The sequence below is a fragment of the Hypanus sabinus genome, chromosome 2, assembly GCF_030144855.1.
Source record: "Hypanus sabinus isolate sHypSab1 chromosome 2, sHypSab1.hap1, whole genome shotgun sequence".
Taxonomy (NCBI): domain Eukaryota; kingdom Metazoa; phylum Chordata; class Chondrichthyes; order Myliobatiformes; family Dasyatidae; genus Hypanus; species Hypanus sabinus.
Window position 1 is genome coordinate 55,366,514 of NC_082707.1, and position 22,944 is coordinate 55,389,457.

The following is a 22,944-nucleotide window of genomic DNA, read 5'->3' on the forward strand; positions in this document are numbered from 1 at the left end:
AGGACATCTCAGATTATTGGAAGAGGCTGACTTGACATAAAAGGTTCAAAATTTGTATCAGTATTGTTTTCCATTCCTGGCTCATGCATCATGGCATCTTTGTTTGCCGCCTCTAGATTCCATGGCTCTGCTGGAAGACGATCATCATGTAGCATCGGCCTCATGGCTGAAGGGCGATTGGGATATTCGATGAATTTCTTATTTTAGTAGAGAAACCAGACACTGGTCAGACAGTATTAGCAGTTTGTCACATGATCGTTCTGCTCTCACCAAATCACCAGGACAGCAAACAGCATTAATTTCCAAATACCTCTGAGCCAAGCTCCAAGATTGACAACACATGTTGCACAACAAATGTGAGGGGACTTGGCTTTGTCTTGGTCACCATTTTTATACCCAAAGTACAACTAAGGCTTTCTTAATAAAAGGAGTCACGCTTCATCTTTAAGATTTAAGTTTTTACTTGCCACAAATATAACAAAATATTGCAGCTGTTGCAATACTGGTGAGTAATATTGCTATCACAAATACTCATGAAAATACAATTACTCTATTATGAGTACAAATAATACACTACGTGCATCGAGCATGCAAATCAACAATCATATACCGATACCAGTAAACACAATGCATAGAAATGTGTGATGCTTTTAGAGCCTTTCTAATACCTGTCCTGCCATGCAACATCCACTCTGACCAAGCATGCTTGGACAAGATAGAAAACTTTTCAGCTCACATTGTAGGCAACATTTTTAAATAAGAATTATAGGCGATTTCAAAAAAATGTGATGGGGAAATTTCATGATGACTTTCATGATCAGCAGCCCAAAATACACTCAAACGTATTCATGAAGCAAAATCTTTGTTGTCAAGTGATATGAGTATATTTAAAGCAGAACTTGCTAAGTTCTTGATTAGTAAGGTTGTCAAAGATTACAGAGAGAAGGCAGGAAAAAGCAGTTGAAAGTGAAAATAAATCAGCTATGACTTTGGTTCTTTGAATGGGCTATATCTGCTCTATGATTTATTTCCTTATGATTAACATTACAAAACTAATATTGCTTAAATTCTAATTGCATTTATCCACCCTGTAATTTCCCTTCTCTTATAATTGAATTTCTCCCTGATAATTATGGAATTCAATTTCGTAGTCTTCTTTCTAAAGGAGGTTTCCCTGTTCTATTATGGATTAACACTGTCATTACACAATCAATATTGTTCCAATAAAATGCCAATACCAATTTCCCTGGCTCTATATAATCAACAACTTCTGGCATCTAAACATGTACAGCTAAACAGAAATCTAGAAGATGCTAGAAAATCTACGCTCCCCAAAAACATGCATTTGGGCTTAGATCACTGATACAACTAATAATCATATTGATAATACTGACCAGAGTGGAGCTTCAAATTGCAAAAGATATTTGATAATAAAAGACTTGCAATGTCCTTTAAGCAAAGAATATACATATCCATAATTTGAATGCTAAATCTGATTTAAGATTACCAACCTTATTAATAATTGATGATTTAACAAGTTTTTTCCAAAAACAATTTTATTTGCATCTATTATGTTTAAATGAAACTATACAGTCCAAAAGTTATCTACATAAAAATTCAATATATCCTTCATTTAGCAGCTTTGATTATTTTGCAGTATAGAGCATACTTAAGAAACAGTCCAGGTTGACACAGAATAAACAAGACAGATACTCTCCCCGACCCAAGGGAAAAAAAGTATCAGTACAAAGGAAAATGCCCACAGTGAGCAATACTTCATATGGATATGTATTTAATGATATATTAAAGGCAGAGTACATCCACAGATACAAAAACACCATAGTACTGTTAATAGGTCATGGTTGAACAATGCAATATGATTGTTTACAAGAATTGTAGTTTAGTTTTTAAAAAAATAGGACATCTAGGAAAGGTACAATTATAGCCTTGGAATTGTCCATTAGCTAAACAATTACAAAAAAAAAATCATAACCTCAGTTTAGCTTAGCTTTAGGAAACCCAAATGATTGTCTTTTAAAATTACTGAAGACTACTGTTTTAGTATTAGCCAAAATAAGAACATGTTGTTAATTCTCTTTCACATTAAATGTGAAATACTCCAGTTCAATAAACAAAATCCTTTAAGTTTTATAGCATTAAAATAATCTGCTGTCTAGGATGAAAACATTGAGGTTCAGTTTTTTAAAAATGCTGTGTCTGAGAAAAATTGGATTTCAATTAATTGCCCAGCAATCACAGAGAATACAAGTTAGGAAACTAAAGGGATCAGGTTCAATGCTCATTTTTCATCCCTTCCAACAGAAATTATATTGATCAGTTTTCCATCCAGTTCTTCTGCTTACTACCCTGCAAGTTGGATTAAAATAGCTGTTCTTCTCTGAACAGGAGCATGTCAGTTTAATTCAGTGTATAAAAACACTTATACATTTTGTTAAAAAGGCAACCAAAGCCAAGTAATAAATAATAACATACAAAAATGTACAAACTGCAATAGGAAAACAGCAATCAAAACAAATCCTTCAATTATAGTGTTCAGTCAAATAAACAAATATCCAGATTTCACTGTAAATAAAGTTCAAGAAAAAAATCCATAGAATTATTAGGCCATCTTCCTATAACACCATGAAATCTTCGCATTTACTTAAAGTTCCGTTTGATACTGTGTCATTTCAAAGATTTTGCAACAGCTTAATCTACTTCCTTGATTTATCCACCAAAATTCAATTTCTATATCAGATGAGTTGTGGACCGACTGAATGTATGGTACCTTTTTTCAAACATTGCTGGAAGACTCACCAACGAAGGTGACTGCATGGCCTGGATAAAAGAAAAAAAAGTTGGCTCACATTTCTCTAATATCATAACTCAAAGGTCATATCGAGCTCTCTCCCTTCCTCCAACCGACTCCCTCTCAAGCAGCAACATTAACGCCTGTAATATTTAACATGCAATTTCCTATCACATTTTACATGGTAAAATTATTTGCTGAAACCATATTCCCCCAAATCATGGGATCTCAAATAATTCTTCCACAATTCTGGAGTTTTTTTTTTAAATACCACACCAGTTAGATATCAATTCCACACGGTGATCCCTACTGTGCAGGACTTACTTTAAATTCAATACCAAATTTCCAAAATATTAATTTGGATCAGGCCACCTTGTCCAATAAACAGTTTAGTTTTATGTAGCATGATCTGGATAATAAAGCATGTATGGTATTACAGTTTTTGAAAATTTAATTCCTCTCGATTTTTTCATGGTAAAATAATATAAATGGTTCTTCTCAAATATTGTGTGCATTTCATTTTCCAGAAATGCATTCAGCAGACTGATCACCACAATGCACAACTGGATTATATTAAAATATTGCTATTGCTGTTTTGATTGCATTGCATAGCATTCAATTTTCTTTTTGTCTATTACAATGATAGTGTTTTAGATTTATTCTACAAATTTTTCTACTTCTGTTTTGGCAATATGAACCACCTGTTACATTACAGATAAGTACTTTGACTATTGCAAATATCATTCTATAGTCATATATAAACAATCATATGATAGTTTATATAAAAACAGTGAACGGCCTTCACAAACAACTTTATTTTGGCTATTTGTCATTCACTTCCCCAAGCTCTTCAGTCCTCTGAAGGCACAATAATAATATAATCTCACATATAGTTTTAACCAACTATTAACTAGGAGCACAGTAATGGAAGAAGCCAAATTACAATAATATTTTGGAGTTATCTCCTCTGAGGAGAGTTTTCAGTGTTCCATTAAAAAATGACAAATAGGGTGGCATGCATAAGTTTGGGCACCCCTGATCAAAATTTCTGTTACTGTGAGTAGAAGATGAACTGATCTCCGAAAATCATAAAGTTAAAGATGAAACATTCTTTTCAACATTTTAAACAAGGTTAGTGTATTATTTTTGTTTTGTACAATTTTAGAGTGAAAAATACGAAAGGAGCATCATGCAAAAGTTTGGGCACCCCAAGAGATTTGAGCTCTCAGATAACTTTTACCAAGATCTCAGACCTTAATTAGCTTGTTAGGACTCTGGCTTATTTGCAGTCAACGTTAGGAAAGGCCAGGTGATGCAAATTTCAAAGCTTTCTAAATACCCTGACTCCTCAAACCTTGTCCCAACAATCAGCAGCTGTGGGCTCCTCTAAGCAGCTGCCTAGCACTCTGAAAATTAAAATGTGATGCCCACAAAGCAGGAGAAGGCTATAAGATAGCAAAGAGTTTTCATGTAGCTGTTTCCTCAGTTCGTTATGCAATTAAGAAACAGCAGTTAACAGGCACGGTGGAGGTCAAGTTGAGGTCAGGAAGACCAAGAAAACTTTCTGAGAGAACTGCTCTTGGGATTGCTAAAAAGGCAAATCAAACTCCCCGTTTGACTGCAAAAGACCTACAGGAAGATTTAGCAGGCTCTGGAGTGGTGGTGCACTGTTCTACTGTGCAGCGACGCCTGCACAAATATGACCTTTATGGAAGAATCAACAGAAGAAAACCTTTCCTGTGTCCTCACCACAAAAATCAACGTCAGAAGTTTGCAAAGGAACATCTAAACAAGCCTGATGCATTTTGGAAACAAGTCCAGTGGACTGATGAAGTTAAAATAGAACTTTTTGGCCGCAATGAGCAAAGGTACGTTTGGAGAAAAAAGGGTGCAGAATTTCATGAAAAGAACACCTCTCCATCCAACTGTTAAGCACAGGGATGGATCGATCATGCTTTGGGCTTGTGTTGCAGCCAGTGGCACGGGGAACATTTCACTGGTAGAGGGGAGAATGAATTCAATTAAATACCAGCAAACTCTGGAAACAAACATCACACCATCTGTAAAAAAAAAAGCTGACGATGAAAAGAGGATGGCTTCTACAACAGGATAATGATCCTGAACACACCTCAAAATCCACAATGGACTACCTCAAGAGGCGCAAGCTGAAGATTTTGCCATGGCCCTCACAGTCCCCCAACTTAATCATCGAAAATCTGTGGATTGACCTCAAAAGAGGTCATCTCACAGAACTAGAAGCCTTTTGCAAGGAAGAATGGGCGAAAATCCCCCAAACAAGAATTGAAGGACTCTTAGCTGGCTACAGAAAGCGCTTACAAGCTGTGATGCTTGCCAAAGGCTATGTTACTAAGTACTGACCAGGACGGGTGCCCAAACTTTTGCTTTGGGCCCTTTTCCTTTGTTATTTTGAAACTGTAAAAGATGGAAAAAAAAAGTAATCTTGCTTAAAATATTTAAAAAATGTGGCATCTTTAACTTAATACCTTTTGGAAATCAGTTCATCTTTTATTCACTTAGCTATTCACAGTAACAGAAATTTTGAACAGGAGTGCCCAAACTTTTGCACGCCATTGTATTGTGCGTAGCTCATCACTGCTTCATTGGAAAGTACCCGAACTGAGAATCTACCCAAAATTCACAAACAGAAAACAGTACAAAGCTTTGAGTTTTATATATACAAATAAGTTATAGACAAGCAAGGGTTTTAATAAGAACCTATCATTTAAAACTCTGTCATGATTGATCCAAATGCAGGCGTTGTATTGCATGTATACCTCAAGGTATATACTGTACCAAATAAAAAAAGTCTCTGAATCAAGTCCAGTTGGGTTAATATTGCTGAGTATTCATTAATTTTGTCCAAGGGGGCAATAATAAAGTGAGTGTCACACATGTAGAAATTCCCAAAATCAAATTTTTTAAAATTCCAGATCAAGCAGCTTTGCTCAAAAATAAATAAGACCAAACTGAAACAAAGGCAATCAAGCTTTCCTAACCACGATGAAGATTCAAAGTGATTAAGACCTTTACTAAAAAGCATTAAAACACTCAATAACAAAGACATTTAGATCAAGTATTTTACCTTCTGCAGTATATATTCTAATAAAATTGTTCTGCAGTTACAATGTTGAAAACTGAAGAGTTCAATTAACACCAAGAAAGTGTTATAAAAATTGTTTCTGTGAGCCCAAAATTCCCAATAACAAAAGTGAAAAGGTTAGTAACTGTGATAACATTTCTTACTGCTCACGTTAACAGTGTTCAAACTTGGAACCCCTGTCAACTTGAACCATCAATTCCCAATTCACAGCAGTGAACACAAATAGAAAAAGTGGGGGGGGGGGGGGGGGGAAGGAAGGTATTGGTAGCACTTTAAACACCAAGTTCATATATTAAAAAAGACAAGCACCAAACTGTTCATAAATAACTTTCATGCTGAAGGCAAAAAAATTGGTGCATGAGGTTAATAAAACAACAGTAAGACTCACTGTCCACAAGATGAATATGGGGTTGACTTGGTGAGTGTGGATGTAGAATATTTCGAGGTCTGAGGCCAACACGTGCACTATCCAGGGAGTTTGAGCGTTGAACAGTTACATTGTTTGCTGACATCACTGAGTCATTCACACCAAGTGTGGATGAAGAACGAGAAATCTAGATATAGGAAGACCACTAAATTACTGCAAGAGGGTAATACAGGCAAAAAGGTGTGCTTTTCAAAAAAATATAGGTGCTCCAAATGGGGGGGGGGGTGAAATAAATCACACAAGGGATTAAGTGCTTGGCCAATGTATTTGTAGTATATTCCATGCTAAAGGATCTTTCAAATTTTCTACATGACAAAATTTAATCTGACAGCTACTATTACCGGTAACTATGGCTATGGAACTTTTCGGTATAATGCAACAAGAGCATATAAGCTAGGGAACACGATGCATTGAAGAAGGCAAATGATTACAGTTGAAAGCCAAGTATTTATCACGCATTACTTAGGTGAGCTACTGATTTACAGCAACTAAATGTTAACCTATTGTCATTGCCCAGTGGTCTGACATTACTGGTTCAGGGACTAAATTTAATTTGACATTTGGAAATTATGTCAGAAAACTGACTGCAGTTTTAATTTGTTGGCAGTATAGCATAAACAGCTGGTGGATGGGGTAACAAAAGAACAATAGAAGGGTAATGCTGGATTCACAGCAAGTGCAAACCTTGGAGTACCCTTGCACTCTCTAGCAAAAGCTGCTGAACATAAAGTATGATCCAAGCAATATAGTCAAAATTACTACTGGTCTTGTCTAAAAGATTTCAAATACTATTTGAACTGATATATATGAATATGTAAAATATACAAATTAATAGCAATTAAAAATATTATAAGAATGCAACTGACATATTAAATACAGATTAGTTCAACTTCAAAAATAACATGGCATTGCTATATGGAAAAGATGCCTACCCACACATGATTAACTGCTTTAGAGATTTATCAAAAATCATCGTTGGTTTAAAGAATTTTTAAACAAATTTACTAAAATTTCCACTAAAATACTAGTTTTAATGGATTTCAATTTTAATAATTTTATTTATTCTTAAAATAAAAGAACACCCGCAGATGATCAATAAGTATAGAATCTGAAAGCAGTGGAACTCATTTGCATTAATTTGAGCAACTGCCTGTTAATTAAAACAGCTGAGAAAATAAAAACATGTTAAAATGCAAGAAAGGAGTCTGGAATCAGGACCCAAACTATAAAATTGGACCTCTGTGCTTACCGTTAATGATGTGGTACTGGTGCTTGCTAATCGACTACCCAAATGAGTTCTATTCCCTTTTGAACTCTTGGTATCTGGTGTACTGTGAGCCATTAGAGCTCGCTGCAAAACTCTCCTTGGTGTTTTAGTAAATGAGAATGCTCTTGTAACCTGGACAAAACAAGAAGATTTTACACTGTCCATATGGAAGCTTATATTTATATGCACTACTAAGGAGACACACAGAGCTGTATGGATAAACTTTATGAACAGGAAAAGATAAAAGGTCCAGTGATCAAGAACAGGAAGAGGAGAGAAACCACAAAAGAGCAGCTTGGCAAGGTGGAAATAAGACCACAGACCATAACACATATGAATAAAATTAGGTCTTTTAGCCCATTGAGTCTACTTTGCCATTTCATCATGGTCAATTTATTTTCCCTCTCAATCCCATTCTCCTACCTTCTCCTCATAAACTTTGACATTCTTCCTAATTAAGAACTGATCAACCTCCACTTCAAATATACCCAATGACCTGGCTACCACAGGTACTTGTGGAACTGTCTGAACCTCTCAACTGTCTCCAATGTCAGCATATCCTAAACTACAATACACTGCTCATAATACATCAAATACCGTCTGACCCATGCCTTGTAAAGCCTCAGCATTACATGTTTGCTTTTATATTCTAGTCCTCTGGAAGTGAATATTAACATTGCATTTATCAAGTCAATCTGCAATTTAATCTTTAGGGAATCCTGCACCAGGATTCCCAAGTCCCTGAACAACCCCATTTCCTAATTCACTCATTGATTAGAAAATTGTCCATGCCTTTATTACTTCTGTCAAAGAGCACGACCATACACCTATACTGTATTCGACCACAGACCCCTGCAGAACACCACTCGTTACCAGCAGCCAACCAGAAAAGGCTTCTGTTACTCCCACTCTTTGCCTTCTGCCAGTCAGCCAATGCTCTAACCATGCTAGTATCTTTTCTTTAATACCAAGGGCTCTTACATTGTGAATTAGCCTCACGGGCAGCATGAGACTTTCCTGAAAATCCAAGTAAACAACATCCACCAATTTTCCTTTGTCTAACCTGCCAGTTATATCCTCACAGAATTTCAACAGGTTTATTAGTCAAGATTTCCACTTAAGGAAACCATGCTGACTTCTACCTACTTTATCATGTGCCTCCAATTACCCTGAAATCTCATCCCAAATAATGGAATCCAACATCTTCCTAACCACTATAGCCAGGCTAACTGGCATATAATTTTTTTTCTGCCCCTCTCCCTTCAGGGACAGTGGAATTACATAAACAATTTTCCAGACCTCTGGAACCATTCCAGAATCTAGTGATATTTGGGGGGGAAAAAAAATCACTAATGCCTCCACAATCTGTCAGAAACCTCCTTGTAGTCTCTATGGTCCTTTCAGATTACAAAGCACCAGTATTGGCTAATACTTTCACTTCTGCCCCCCAACACTTTTGAATTTCTGGCATGGCATGCTGTCAAGAATGATGCAAAATATTAATTCAGTTTACCCACCATCTCTTTGTTCCCCATTACAACCTCTTCAGCATCATTTTCCAGTGGTTTAATGTCCATTTTCAATATGTACATTCAATGTCAGAGATGTATACAATACACATCCTGAAATTCTTTTTCTTCACAAACATCAATGAAAACAGACATGCCCCAAAGAATGAGTAACACTTAAATGTTAGAACCCCAAAGCCCCAACTCCCCCTCCCACACATAAGCAGCAGCAAAGCAATGACCCCCCCCCCGCCAGTAAATAAAAACCATCGGCAACCCCCACCAAGCATTCAAGCATGCAGCAAAGCCTTGCCTCTCTTTTACTATAACTACTAATTTACTATTTCATCTTTTCTCTTTTTAAGTTACCCTTTGTTGGGTTCTATACTCCACTGTAATACTGAAAATCAGACTTTAGCTTCTCTCTTTCAAACTGCAGGGTGAATTCTATCATATTAAGACCACTGTCTCCTCAGTGTTCCTTTGAGCTCCGTCATCATATATGGTTCATTACACAATATTCAATATAGAAATGTCTGTTCTCTCATAGTCTCAACCACAAGCTGCCCTAAAAAGCCAACTCATAGGCATTCTACAAATTCCTTTTCTTGGGATCCAGCACCAACCTGATGCTCACAATCTACCTGCATATTGAAATCTCCCATGACTATCTCCTGTTGTAATTTGTACCCCACATCCTGATTACCATTCAGAGGCTTGTATTTAATTCCCATCAGGGCCTATTCAAATAAATACCTTCAAGTCCAGTATTCATCTTTCTCAATTTTGTTTCCACGTTACCTAAAGTAAAATTTTTATCCCTTTCTAAGCTTTGCCTTATTCTGTATTCCAGACTTCAATTAGCACCCCTGCACCCTCCTTCCTTTTTACTTTATCCATACTTTCCAAGCTCTTGAACCTAGCACCATATTATTTAGTTCAAACAAACCATTCAACAAGCTGGAGGAACTCAGTAGCAAACGTGGAAACGAGCAGTCAACATTTCGGGCCAAGACCCTTCATCAGGACTGAAGAGTAAGGGGGCAGGGCCCAAAAAGAAGGTGGGGCAAGGGTGGGAAGGAGAAAGCTGGTAGGTGCCAGGTGAAAAACCAGTAAGAGGAAAGATCAAAGGGTGGGGGAGAGGAAGCAGACAAACTGGGATGGGGGAAGGGGAATTACCAGAAGTTCCCCCATCCCAGTTTCACTCTACCTCCTCCTCCAGCTGCCTATCACCTCTCTCATGATTCTGCCTTCTTCTACTACCTATAGTGCTTTCTCCTTACATTCCTTCACCTTTCCAGCCTATCCCCTCCCCCCACCCCTTGATCTTTCCTCTTACTGGTTTTTCACCTGGCACCTACCAGCTTTCTCTTTCGCACCCTCCCCCGCCTTCTTTATAGGGCCCCTGCCCCCTCATTCTTCAGTCCTGACGAAGGGTCTCAGCCCGAAACATTGACTGCTCGTTTCCACGGATGCTACCCAACCTACTGAGTTCCTCTAGCTTGTTGTACGTGTTGCTTTGATCCCAGCATCTGCAGTGTACTTTGTGTATATTATTTAGTTTAAAGTCCTATTCACAAACCTAGTTATGTAATTTGCCAGGACTTTGGTCCTAGTATGATTCGGGTGAAGTCCGTTCTACTGGAACAACTCCCTTCTTCCTCAATACTGGTGTTCATGTCCTACAAGATCAAACCCACTTCTTCTACACCAATCTTTGGGCCACACATTTAGCCCTCCGATCTTATTAACCTTGTGCCAATTTCCACATGGCTTCAGTAACAATCCAGAGAAGGCACACACTCATCAATTCAAGAACAGCATCTTCTCCTCTACCATCAGATTTCTAAATGGACATTGAACCCATGAGCACTATCTCAACACTTCTTTAAAATCTATTTCCGCTTCTGACCTTATTTTAACTTGACTATTTAATATACAAATACTATATATACTTACTGTAATTTGTTTTTTATATTTATCATGTATTACATTGTAGAGCTGCAACAAATTTAACAACATATGCTGGTGATATTAGACTTTATTCTGATCTACAAAGCTCCCTGACTTGCTTCAAAAATTCTGTGCAGATGTTATCTACAATGCTAATGAAACAGGCCTTTTTCTATCATGCCACACTGGACAGTTCCCTTTACTACAAACACATATCAGGTTCAGGGAAAGCAAAGAATCGCATAACAGTTGTTCAAATATGTCAGGAACTGAAAAAGAAATTGTTGGTTATAACCATATAACAATTACAGCACAGAAACAGGCCATCTCGGCCCTTCTAGTCCATGCCGTTATAGGGAAAAACATTAAGCCTCAATACTTTAAGGGACCAAGAGTGGATAATCGAGTACTAAGCTAGTAAGAATTTATGGGGATTTCTGAAACTTTTTTTAAAAATGGCTGATGAGTTGGGATATGGAGCTATAGCACAAATCAATCAAAATTCTTCTGCTTGTTAACAATTATACAGCACACCATAACGTAGAATGTTTGAGAAGCATCCAGCTGGAATTTCTGTCTGCCAGTACAACATCCATGGTGCAAGGATATACGAATCATAAAAAAATAAAGACGTATGACTGAAAGTCGGTGAACAACATTCTCAAAGCAATTGAAGAAGCTCTTCTGGCGTCCTCTTCAACAGTCAAGAAACTGAATGCAAGGGTTAACCTTCTACAGGCAGTACAGTTTGTCAGTGATAGTTGGCGAGAAATAAGCAGCAAGACAATTCAGAACTCTTGCTCACTGAAGTTTCAAGCATTCAGGCATGACGATGTCAGAAATAGCCAGAAGTGAAAATAAAATTTCACTACTTCTACAAATTAAGAACTACGAAGAATTTGATGGTATTGACAATCATCTTGAATATTACAATGAAAAAGATGATTTAGGGGCTGCAATCATCAAAAGTGTTGTACCAGAACACCAAGGTGGGAAATATGAATATGAGGCATGGAAAGTGAGGAGGCTGACACAACTGAACCTGAGCTAGTGGCTACACACGATGCCAGGAAATTTACTGTTGAATTACAACATTACTTCATGCAGGAAACAATGAAAGCAGTCCATTATCTGCAGTAGGTTTCAGTGATGATTTTGTTCATTTACAGTCAAAAGAACACGCTAGTGTTTACTCAATGAATTCCTCTAAGTAACCATTACGAACTAATACACTTTTACAGTATAGTATGATACTTGTAGTATGCAAGACTTCTGCACAGTACCGCACATTAAGGAGGAAGATGGTTGGCAAACAGAAATAAAAGAACTTAGCTTTGTATTAGCTCAATAGTATTGTGTTATTTGGCAACTAGAAAGACATAATGTGCAGTACTGTGCAAAGATTTTCGGCATCCCAGCTATACATATGTGCCTAAGACTTCTGCAGTTTTATATGTGGCTTGATAATAAATTTACTTTGAATTTAATCAATATTATGGATGTAGCACATTTTAAGTCTTATGCTTAATACGTTCAACAATCATTTCATTACAAGCCTTGATAATGTTCTATTAAAATTCAATTGGGCTAAATAAATAATAATTGAAAGGGACCAACTTCAAATCAGTAACCTCAGTAAAACTTCCCAATAATCAATCTTCTTTTATAAAGTTGAGGTTCAAAACTTTCAATCTTCTATAAATGGTGAAACAGGTTAAATTAATGACATACCTTCTTTGAAGTCTTTTTAAATGCTCTTGATGCTTTGCTTAATGTGCTATCCATATCTTTTGTGTTCACTTCTAAAAATTCTGGGTCTGTGTTAAAAATAATATTCTCCTAGAAAAACAAACTCAGATTAAAGCAAGTGTGCAACTAATTAAAAGCATGAATGCACACTGTAAATGAGCTTGTGATGTATAGACTAAGGAATCATTGTTTGGTTAAAAGTGTGCAAATAATTAAATGATCAAGTTTACCAGAAAAATGGCCATAGGAATTCACAAGATTCAGAGTATAACCATGAACTAGAAGAAATTATAAATAAAAAGGTAAAAATTAATAATTTGAAAAGAAAAACAACCAACTGATAGGATTGCAATCACAAATTTATAGTCTTGCTTATTCTAATGTTGAGGGAAAAATAAATACCTTGAAGAAATAGAATAGAGTAGTAAGAGATTGTGAAAGTAAAATAATCAGGATTAATAGCAAATTGTGTAAGGATCAGTCCGTAGTAATCTATGTAGACAAATAAGTCTGGCCAACAGAGAAGATGCACAAAATTTTCCTCTTCCTCAAAGCTATTATTCAAAACCTTCCACAACTTACTGCATCTGCCTTGCAAATGGTGTTTGCCACATGTCGACAAAGCAACTTCAACCAACTGTCCTTCTTGGGCTCCTCCATAATTAATTGGAAACTGAACAGTAGATTTGATTGTTCTGTAGGAGGTCGTACCAACAGGGCAAAGGCACTGCGGCAATCTGTAATACAATTAAGAATTTTATACTACACAAGAAACATTAAAAGGATGATGGTGGTTCACTACTGCTGTAACCCACCCACTTCAAGGTTCAATGTGTTGTGTGTTCAACAGTGCTCTTCTGTACAACACTATTGTAAAACATGGTTATTTCAGTTATTTTTGCCTACCTGTCAGCTTAAACCAATCTGGCCATTCTCCTCTCTCTTATTAAGATGGTCTTTACACCCACAGAACTGTCAAACCCTAGATAAATGTTTTTCACACCACTCTCTGTGAACTCTAAAGATTGTTGCATGTGAAAATCCCAGGACATCAGTAATTTTTCAGATACTCAAACACACCATCTAGCACTAACAATCATTCCACGGTCAAAGTCATTTAGATCACATTTCTTCTTCATTCTGATGTTTGGTCTGAACAACTGAACCTCTTGACCACGTCTGCATACTTTTCTGCATTGAATGTATAAGCAATATTTACAAGAAAAATACATTAATGCCCAGGAACTTATATCTGCTGAGTCTGTCTACGCCAGATTCCCCAGTGTAGAATGGCGCTTGTTTGTCTCCCACGCCACCCATCCCCCCCAAATTTCCTGAAGCCCACAATCAGCTCTTTAAGTTTGCTGACAGTGACAGCACCATTCACACAAATATCCAGTGTCTCCCTGGCTGGACTGAAAGGCTACAGTGAGATTTCAGACATCACACCAAATTTAAAATCAATTGCAGTTCAATAGATGGATCACCTACATCTGGCTGAACATAGATTTGAATGTCTTCTAACACGGTCATACTGGACCCTATCATCTTCAAGAACAGGGATGGTTTTGTGACCTCTTCCTCCCGTTAGCATCTCTAATCATCTGCCATGACAGAATTTGGTAGATATAGAATTTCAAATGTGTTCTAATGGCTAATTTCACTTAGCTCCAACTTAGCACATTGTTTTTGCTGTATTACAGACATATAGTGCATATAGCTTCACTCATCTGGCAACTCAATTTTTGTGGGTAGGTCACTAAGTACACCCATATTCTACAAAAAGATTCTTTGATCACTGAACTTTGAGGGATACAAATAATTTACAATTTAAACTTTCATCATTAGTACTCAACAATTAAACATTGATTCACATTTTCTTTTAGAAAGGAATATTATTGAATTTCATGCTCAATAATTCTTCTAGTCATCATTTGAAATGCCAAGGCAGATTTATAAATAAGGGTCACAGCATGGATTCAAATCTGCACTTTCTCCAATTTCAGTATGTATTTTCTTCATCCCAGCTGTTCTGATAATGAAGCTTCCTGAAATGGTCTCATGAATTTTAGTCATTACTCTTAAGTAATCTTTTAAGTTCAAAGATAAACATTCTAGTGCTGAAGTTCTGACGTGCCCAAAGATAACATGAACATAACATGATATGTAGCAAACATAATAATATGTACCAAACATGTTATCATGATAACATAAGTAGCAAATAGCTACTGGTGAAGCATCAAATATTTGATACATTAGGAAGGTGGTGATATGCTCTTCATCTTTTTCACTTTCAAAGAAACATGTCAAGTTTATTGTCATCTAACTATACACATATATACCATCAAATGAGATGTTTCTCAGAACCAGGGTGTAAAGCACAGTAGTTCACATAACATACAATAACTTATGAAACTAAAATCTATGGATGAATTACACATAAAGTGCATAAATTAATTATAAGGTACAGAACAGATCAACCAGTGACACTTTGAATGCAATGCAGCAAGGAGTTCAGAAGCCTAATAAGCCTGTTGGAAGAAACTGTTTCCCATTCTGACTGTTCTTGTTTCTATGCATCAGTGTCTCCTGATTGACGGTAGAATGTCGAAGAGGATGCTAGATAGATGGGTGGGATCCTCAATAATACTAAGGCCCCTGCATATGCAGCACTCCTGATAAATACAATGGTTGGTAGGGAGACCCACATGATACTCTCAGCTGTTCTTACCATCTTTTGTAGGGATTTCCAGTCCGATACTTGGCTGCTCACATATCAGATGGCGATACAACTCAATGGTGCTCCTATAAAATGCAGTTAAGATGGGGGTGGTGGTGTGGAAGAAGCCTTGCTTGCCACAATCTCTTTAGGAAGTGGAGCTGCTGTTGTGCCTTCTTGATCAGGGAGTTGATCTGAATCCTGCAACAGAGTCACGCGTAGGCAGTGTGACCAGCAGTGGGCTGAGCTCATAGCCTGGGGAGTGGCAGTGCTCAGCATAATAGGACTGAAGATGATGCTGCCCAAAAGACTGAATGTGGCCTTTCTGTTAAGTAGTCCAGGATCCAGTTGCAGAGGAGGTGTTAAGGCCCAGCGAGGACAAGTTTCCTACCAGTTTCAGGGGTCTGATCACATTAAATACCACAATGAAGTCTATAAACAGCAGCCTGACATGAGACCCCATTTTTCCAGTGAAACAGAACAGGGTGGAAGGCAGGGGCTATTGCATCATCAGTAGATTGATTCAAGTGATGTGAACTGGAAAAGGTTCAATGTAGCCAGGAGTAAGGCTTTAATGTGCTCCATTACCAGCTGCTCATAAAATTTCATAATGATTGATGTAAATGCCAGTGGAAGATAGTCATTTAGGCAGGTTAACGTCGCCGTGTTTGGCACTGGAATGATGGTTGCTGCCTTGAAAACTGAGTGGACAATGGACTGTTCCAGAGAGATGTTGAATACCTCCACCAGCACCTCAGCTGGGCTGCAGTCTTTCAGAACCGACCTGGTATATTACTGATGCCCACAGTTTTGTGTGCGTTGACTCTGGCCAGGGTCTTCCTCACCTTACCTTCTGAGTTCCCTGCCAAATGCGTCTCATGTCCCTGGTATCGCAGAAGTGGTATATTCTCCCAGAATACTCCCGCTTTGCTTGCCTGATGGGAGAGAGAAAGCACAGTTCTTGCTTCCCTGAGAGCCATCACATCTCCCCGATCTGAAGGCTGCTACACAATCCCTCAGATTCCCAAATGCTGTTGCTCCATTTTGATTAGTCATAAGCCAGGGATTCTTACTGGTTGTGATGATAAGCATGCATGCTGTGACCTTGATCATAAATTGGAATTTGTTTATTATTGTCATTCGACAGGATTCATGTTTACTGCCAAACAAGACACGTTCCTCCAGACCAAGGTGCACACCACAGTATAAATAACTCGCAAAGTAATATTATTAAGCAACTAATTATTAATTGTATATTAGGAGGGAAGCTGTCCTTAAGCCTGGTAGTACATCCTTTCAGACTCTTGTATTTACTGTCTGATGAAAGACAGTAGAAATGTCAAGGGTGGGTCTTTGATGAAGGCTGCCTTACTGAGACAGCGAGTACAGAGAGTCCATGGGTGGAAGGATGGCCGCCATGATGCGCTGAGTTCTATCCACAACTCTAAATTCTTGCAGTCATGTGCCAAGCAGTTGCCACATCAAGCGATTATGCATCTAGACAATGTTTTCTATGGTACATGAAATAAAATTTGTAAAATTATATTGTGTATATTATCACTCTGCATCTTATCATTAGTTAAGTCTGCACACTGCTAAGTGTGTTTTTAAATCCCACGGGACCAATAATGTTCTTATTATAATCATTAAGAGTTGGTAGGGACATGCCAAAATTCTTTAGCTTCCTGAGGAAGTTGACGGGTGAGCTTTCTTGTCAGTGACGATTACATGGTTGGATCAGGATAGGCTTTTGATGATGTTCACTCCTAGGAACTTGAAGCTCCCAACATCAGCACCACTGATGTAGACAGGAGCATGTGCATGCCCTCCTTCCCAAAGTCAATGATGTTAAGGAAAGGCTATTATCTTTACAACAAAATAAGTCCTCTAAATCCTTCCTGTACTCTGACTCATCATTACTTGAGATACAGTCCACTACGGTGGTATCATCTGTCAACTTTTAGATGGAGTAAAAGCAGAATCTAGCTATGCAGTCGCAAGTATTTGAGGAGTACGAGGATTCAGCCTTGTGTTAAGAATAGTGTTCAAATTACACTAGCATTAAGAATTATCGTGGCAGAAGTGTTGTTGCCTATCATTACTGATTGCAGTCTAGTCTACTGGTTAGGGAATTCAGGATCCAGTTGCAGAGGGCAACATTAACTCCCAGGGTCCAGAGTTTGATGATAAGCCTACTTGAAATTATAGTGTTGAAGGCAGAGCTACAGTCAGTAAACAATAGCTTGACATAGTTGACTTTAGTGTTCAGATGCTCCAGAGATGAGTGTAGAGCTGGTGAGTTGGTATCTGCTGTAGACTTGTAACAGTCAAGTGATGTTTATTGTTATTTAACTACATACATGTATATAACTTATAACCATATATTATATATAGAAACCAGAGAACATTTCTTCGAACTAGGGTATAAAGCACATAGCACACAATAACTTACGAAGGCAAGGATTCTTCAATCATAACAAAGATGCAAGGACTCAAATGAATATTACATACAGCAACAAAGTGGTTGTGGCACTTGACCATGCCACCAGCTTGGATCAGTGGTAAGTGAATTGTAGTGGATCAAGGTAGTCTAGGAGGATGAGTGTGTGTGCCATGACCATCCTCTCAAAGCACTTCGAAATGGTGGCTGTCACAGCCATTGGGCAGTAGTCGTTAAGGCACGTTTTTCTTCGGTATCAGATGATGGTGGTCTTCTTAAAGTAGCTAAGGAACCACAGACTGAATCAGGGTGAGGTTAAAAATGTCTGCAAATATTCTTGCCAGGTGATATGCACAGGCTAGGGACACCATCTGGCCAGATGCTTTCTATGGGTTTACTCTGCACAAGACTAGTCTCAAGTCTGCTGCAGTGACTGTGTACTCAGGTGCACATATAAAATTATATTCCAAGATGGCGGCGCAACGCAGCTTGCAGCTGCTACTCCGGAGCTGATCATCTGTTATTTGTGAAGAGGGGTGCCGTGCGCAATCATAATTGGATGAAAAACGGATGTGGGAGCACAGAGGAACATCTGGAAATCTCCAGGAAGACCTTCTCCATTGCTGCTGCTGCTGCAAGGTCCGGGTCTCTGCTGGGAAGAACAGGCCCCCAGTCCTCAGGGCCACATTGCCAATGGCTGTTGGCGGGGGCATCTTAATATGCTCAGCAGAGGATGGTGCTCGGAGAAGCTGTGCCAGAGGGGATGGTCGGAGGCTCGGAGGTTCGACGGACTCGGAGTCCACTGCACTCAGGTCGCTTTCAGTGTGTGCTGTGTCTGCGAGGCTGGGTCCGACGGAGTTTCATTGTGTGCTGCGTCTGCGAGGCTTAGTCGGGCGGCGGCGTGGAAGTCCATAGCGGGGGTATTCCCTTCTGCCACCTGCGTGGGATGACAAGTCAATCGCAACCCTGAGGACTTGTGGAAACTGTGTGGTGGTTCTTTTGAACTTATAGTCTTTTAACATCTTTGGACTATTTTTACTGTGCCCACGGTCTGTTTTTTATCAATTATACTATTGTTTGCACTGTTGTAACTATGTGGTTTTGTGCAGGTCTTGTAGCTTTAGTTTTGGTCTTGTTTTGCCTGGTGGGATTGAAGTTCCTTTCCAGGGAATGCACTAAGCTGACAGCCTCTCCAGACTCTGGGGACTGCCAAGCGTTATGTGGATTTTCTGGTGTAGTCTGTTTTTGTCATGTGCTTTGTTGATATCATTCTGGAGGAAAGTTGTCTCATTTTCTTAACTGCATTGCATTTGTGGTTTTTAAATGACAATAAACTGCTCTCTGAATCTGAAAATCAGTTAAGCTGATTGGGAAGGGATGTGTTGTCAGCAATGCAGTTTGACTTTGTTTTGTTGCTTGTAAGCCGTAACTGATGGATGCTCTGTGACTCGATCTTGTTTCTTAGCATTTCTGACAGCTTTATGAAGGTCTTAGTTTGACTTCTTGCAAAGGTCAGGGTCAGTTGATTTGAACATTACAGACCTAGACTTCAGGTGGGAATGGATCTCCTAGTTCACCCATGGTTTCTAGTTTGGGAACGTTAGGATTGTTTTCTTTGGTACACAGTCCTCAACACAATTCCTGATAAAGTCTGTGATAGTAGTGACAAATTGCCAGCAGCCAAATCTTTGAACATGGACCAGTCTCCCAAGCCACAAGTCACATAGAATCTCATCAGTTTCCTTGGACCCGCATTGCATGACCTTCTGTACAAAATATTCCCATTTCAGCTTTTCTTTGTGCTCAGGAATTAGGAGCACTGCCTGACGATGGCTGAAGACAAGAATTCCTCTTCTCACTTTGAGAAAACCTTGGGGCATCCAGGGTTAGGGGAGGGGGTCTGTGGACTCCAAGTGACTTCAGTACCTGGGTCAGAATGTATGGAAACTGCAAAAGGCCTGATTGGCAAGGAAGCAGTAGGGAAAGCTAGCTTTGATTTATCTACCTAACAAAGTGCTGTGAACATAACTACCAGTAAATGCACTATATATTGTTTTGAGTGATGAACAGTTCTGATGGACAATGGGGTGCAGAGTTACCCATCCCCCTTCCCCGAGAATCATGAACCATTACTGTTGCTATGCTGCTCATGAGAGAAAGAGATGAAAAACAAGCAAGAACATCTGCTACAGATGAGAGGGGAGAGAGACTTGTTGATTTACTGTATTATGACTTCTGCAAGGGTTATTTATCTTCTACCATTTTGCCCATTAACATTCCTCAGTGGACAGCACGAGTGGGCTGGTTTGATGGACACAGTCATTCAAAATTGATTGATAGCGGAGACCCCGTGAGTAGGGATAAAAGACAGGTCTGGAGAGACACCCTTCAGACACACCAGTGGACACTGATTGAGTGTTGGAACCCACAGGAAAGGTGGGGGCATCGGAGACTGAACCAGGAGATCGGTCAGTTGAACTCACAGTGTTATAGCAGGGCCGGTGGGGATGGGGATGGGGAGGGGTGTGTGTGTGTGTGTCTGTGTGTGTGTGTGTGTCTGTGTGTCTGTGTGTGTGTGTGTGTGTGTGTGTGTGTGTCTGTGTGTCTGTGTGTCTGTGTGTGTGTGTGTGTGTGTGTGTGTGTGTCTGTGTGTCTGTGTGTCTGTGTGTGTGTGTGTGTGTGTGTGTGTCCACTCATGCCAGAGTGACAAGTCCACCACAGAAGAACGGTCTAGCTGAATGACAGAGGAGTCATAACTGAATGGCCACAACAACACGACCGATTAAGAAAGGAATAAAAGGTTTGCCTGGCGCAACAGTTGCTGTTACATCTCGCTCTCTCTCTCTCTCCAACAATTACAACACAACAACCATACCTACCTCAGCATGCATGAACTGAACTGAACTTTATATTTTTCTATGACAATTCATTTACCCCTAGACATCGATAGAGCTTATTTATTATTGCTTATTATTATTCCTACACTTTTAGGTTTATTATTGCTAACTTGTGTTATCTATATATTTGCAGTATTGGTGTTGATTTGCTTATTTTACTAATAAACACCTTTGAATATAGTACCACCAGACTCCAACAGATTCTTCTTTCTCTGCTGGTCAGACACCCAGTTACGGAGTACGTAACAAAATATATAAAATCATAGATACATGACTTTATGGCACCCATCCCAATCCAGAAACACCGTAAGGATACCTACACAGACAATCACAAGTTAACCTATTAGCAAAATATTTGTATGCAAGTTTAATACAATACAGTGGATTCTGGTTAACTGGACCATCAGTTAATCAAGGCAGCTGCTTATTGGGGACAAATTGTGAGAACAAAAACTAAATCAAGAAAATAGCCAGAATTTCTTTTGTTATTTGGGGCATGGTGCAGCTGAATTGCAGGAGACTGTTGCCAAACAGTTTCTAACTAGCATCAGATAGGTGCTTGTGTTCAATAAAGTGGTGTTGGTCACTGACAGTTGGTGAGGAATAAGCAGTACAGCAATTCATAAATGTTTTGCCTATTATGCTTTCAAGCATTCAGGCTTGGAGATGCCAGAAATGGCTAGGAGTGAAAATGAAACAATTTCACTACTTCAACAAGTAGGAAATATAAAAATTATAAGGTATGGACAATCACCTTGAATGCTCCAGGGAAAATGAAGATTTGGAGGATGCAATAGTTGATAGTATTATATGAAGGTAGCCCATTATCTACATAAGGCATCTGTGTTGATCTTGTTCATTTACAATCAAGAGAACATGGCAGTGTATGCTGAATTTCTCTGTTGATAAATATTAAGAACTAATTCAGTTTTATATTACTGTACTTGCTGCATCTGTTCTGTTTTGTTTAAACACAATTTGTTACTCAGTAAAAACTGAGTATTTTTTAAATAACTTTTTAACTATTTCCATTAAGCTTCAGTGAATTTGGGCAGCCACTTAACTGTGCCAAAAATGCACTGTTCCCAATTATCCAGAATTCACTCTATCTTTAATCTAAAAACTACCTGAAAAATTCTTAATAGGTACATGGGCTGAGGAGCCAAATGGAAGAAAAAGAAAAAGAAAATCAAGTTTTAAAATACCTTTTCAAAGCATACTTTTGCACTGACCTTCAGTCTCCTTAATATCCAATACTTTTTTTATCTGAGAAAGAGGCATCAGCACAATGTGTTTGAGGGATGCATGAGGTCGTGTCTGACCATGAGGACTTTTGAAAGAACTAATTACTTTATGGCGTTTTCTTGCTATCTGTAAATATAATTGCCAACAACAAATATGTACCAAAAACACAGGAAATAATTAACATTTTGTGTCAAATCTCTAAGGCATAAACAATATTTTTTCCAATAAGACAATTTTTATTATGAAAATAAAACATAAATAACCTCTCCAGTTTTAAAATTTGTAACTTTTGCATCCAATGAGGTAAACTATATTCATTTACGTCAGAAACATCAACCACCCCATCCCCAAAAGCATTTTAAATGCTTGTAGTTGCCTCAAATTTACTAATGTTCATGTTTTCCCATTATCCTTTATGCTGCACAAGTTAAAATTAAGAGATTGTTGTAAAAATGGTTTTTTAAAATTTGTCCTTGGGTTCACGTTTACCAGTAGGCATAGAAAGACTATTTTGTCATAATTCACTGTAAGTTGATGAGCTTGCACAAATGGAATTAGTAAAAGGATTAGTATTAGTTTGAAATGGCTTTGGCACCCCATTCCTGATTATCTTCAGTAAAAGCCATTTATACACAGATGGAAAAAAGGAACTTAAAATACAATGAATGTAAAATGCTGGAAGTACAAGGAATAGACAGGTGCTGCAGAGTATATCACATCATGTACTTCTCCATACTAATTTTGTTCTTCAGCATTCAGCCTGCAGACTTCTATGCCTTGGCATCTCACGTGCTCATCTGAATAACTTT

At 38.4% G+C, this 22,944-nt stretch overlaps 1 protein-coding gene across 2 annotated transcripts in view; it reads right to left on the reverse strand.

Annotated features, from left to right (window-relative positions):
* Window positions 1-449: 449 nt before the first annotated feature.
* The window catches only part of ect2 (epithelial cell transforming 2), a 64,881-nt gene continuing 42,386 nt past the window's right edge, over window positions 450-22,944 (reverse strand). The window contains exons 19-24 of one of the 2 annotated variants that reach the window (XM_059946199.1): window positions 22,123-22,261; window positions 13,417-13,571; window positions 12,817-12,924; window positions 7,607-7,756; window positions 6,319-6,484; window positions 450-2,838 (exon numbers count right to left, since the gene is read on the reverse strand). In XM_059946199.1, the coding sequence (XP_059802182.1) occupies window positions 2,795-2,838; window positions 6,319-6,484; window positions 7,607-7,756; window positions 12,817-12,924; window positions 13,417-13,571; window positions 22,123-22,261 (762 nt within the window). In that variant the 3' untranslated portion in view covers window positions 450-2,794. The remainder of the gene's footprint in view (window positions 2,839-6,318; window positions 6,485-7,606; window positions 7,757-12,816; window positions 12,925-13,416; window positions 13,572-22,122; window positions 22,262-22,944) is intronic. The other variant, XM_059946209.1, reaches the window with a different exon arrangement.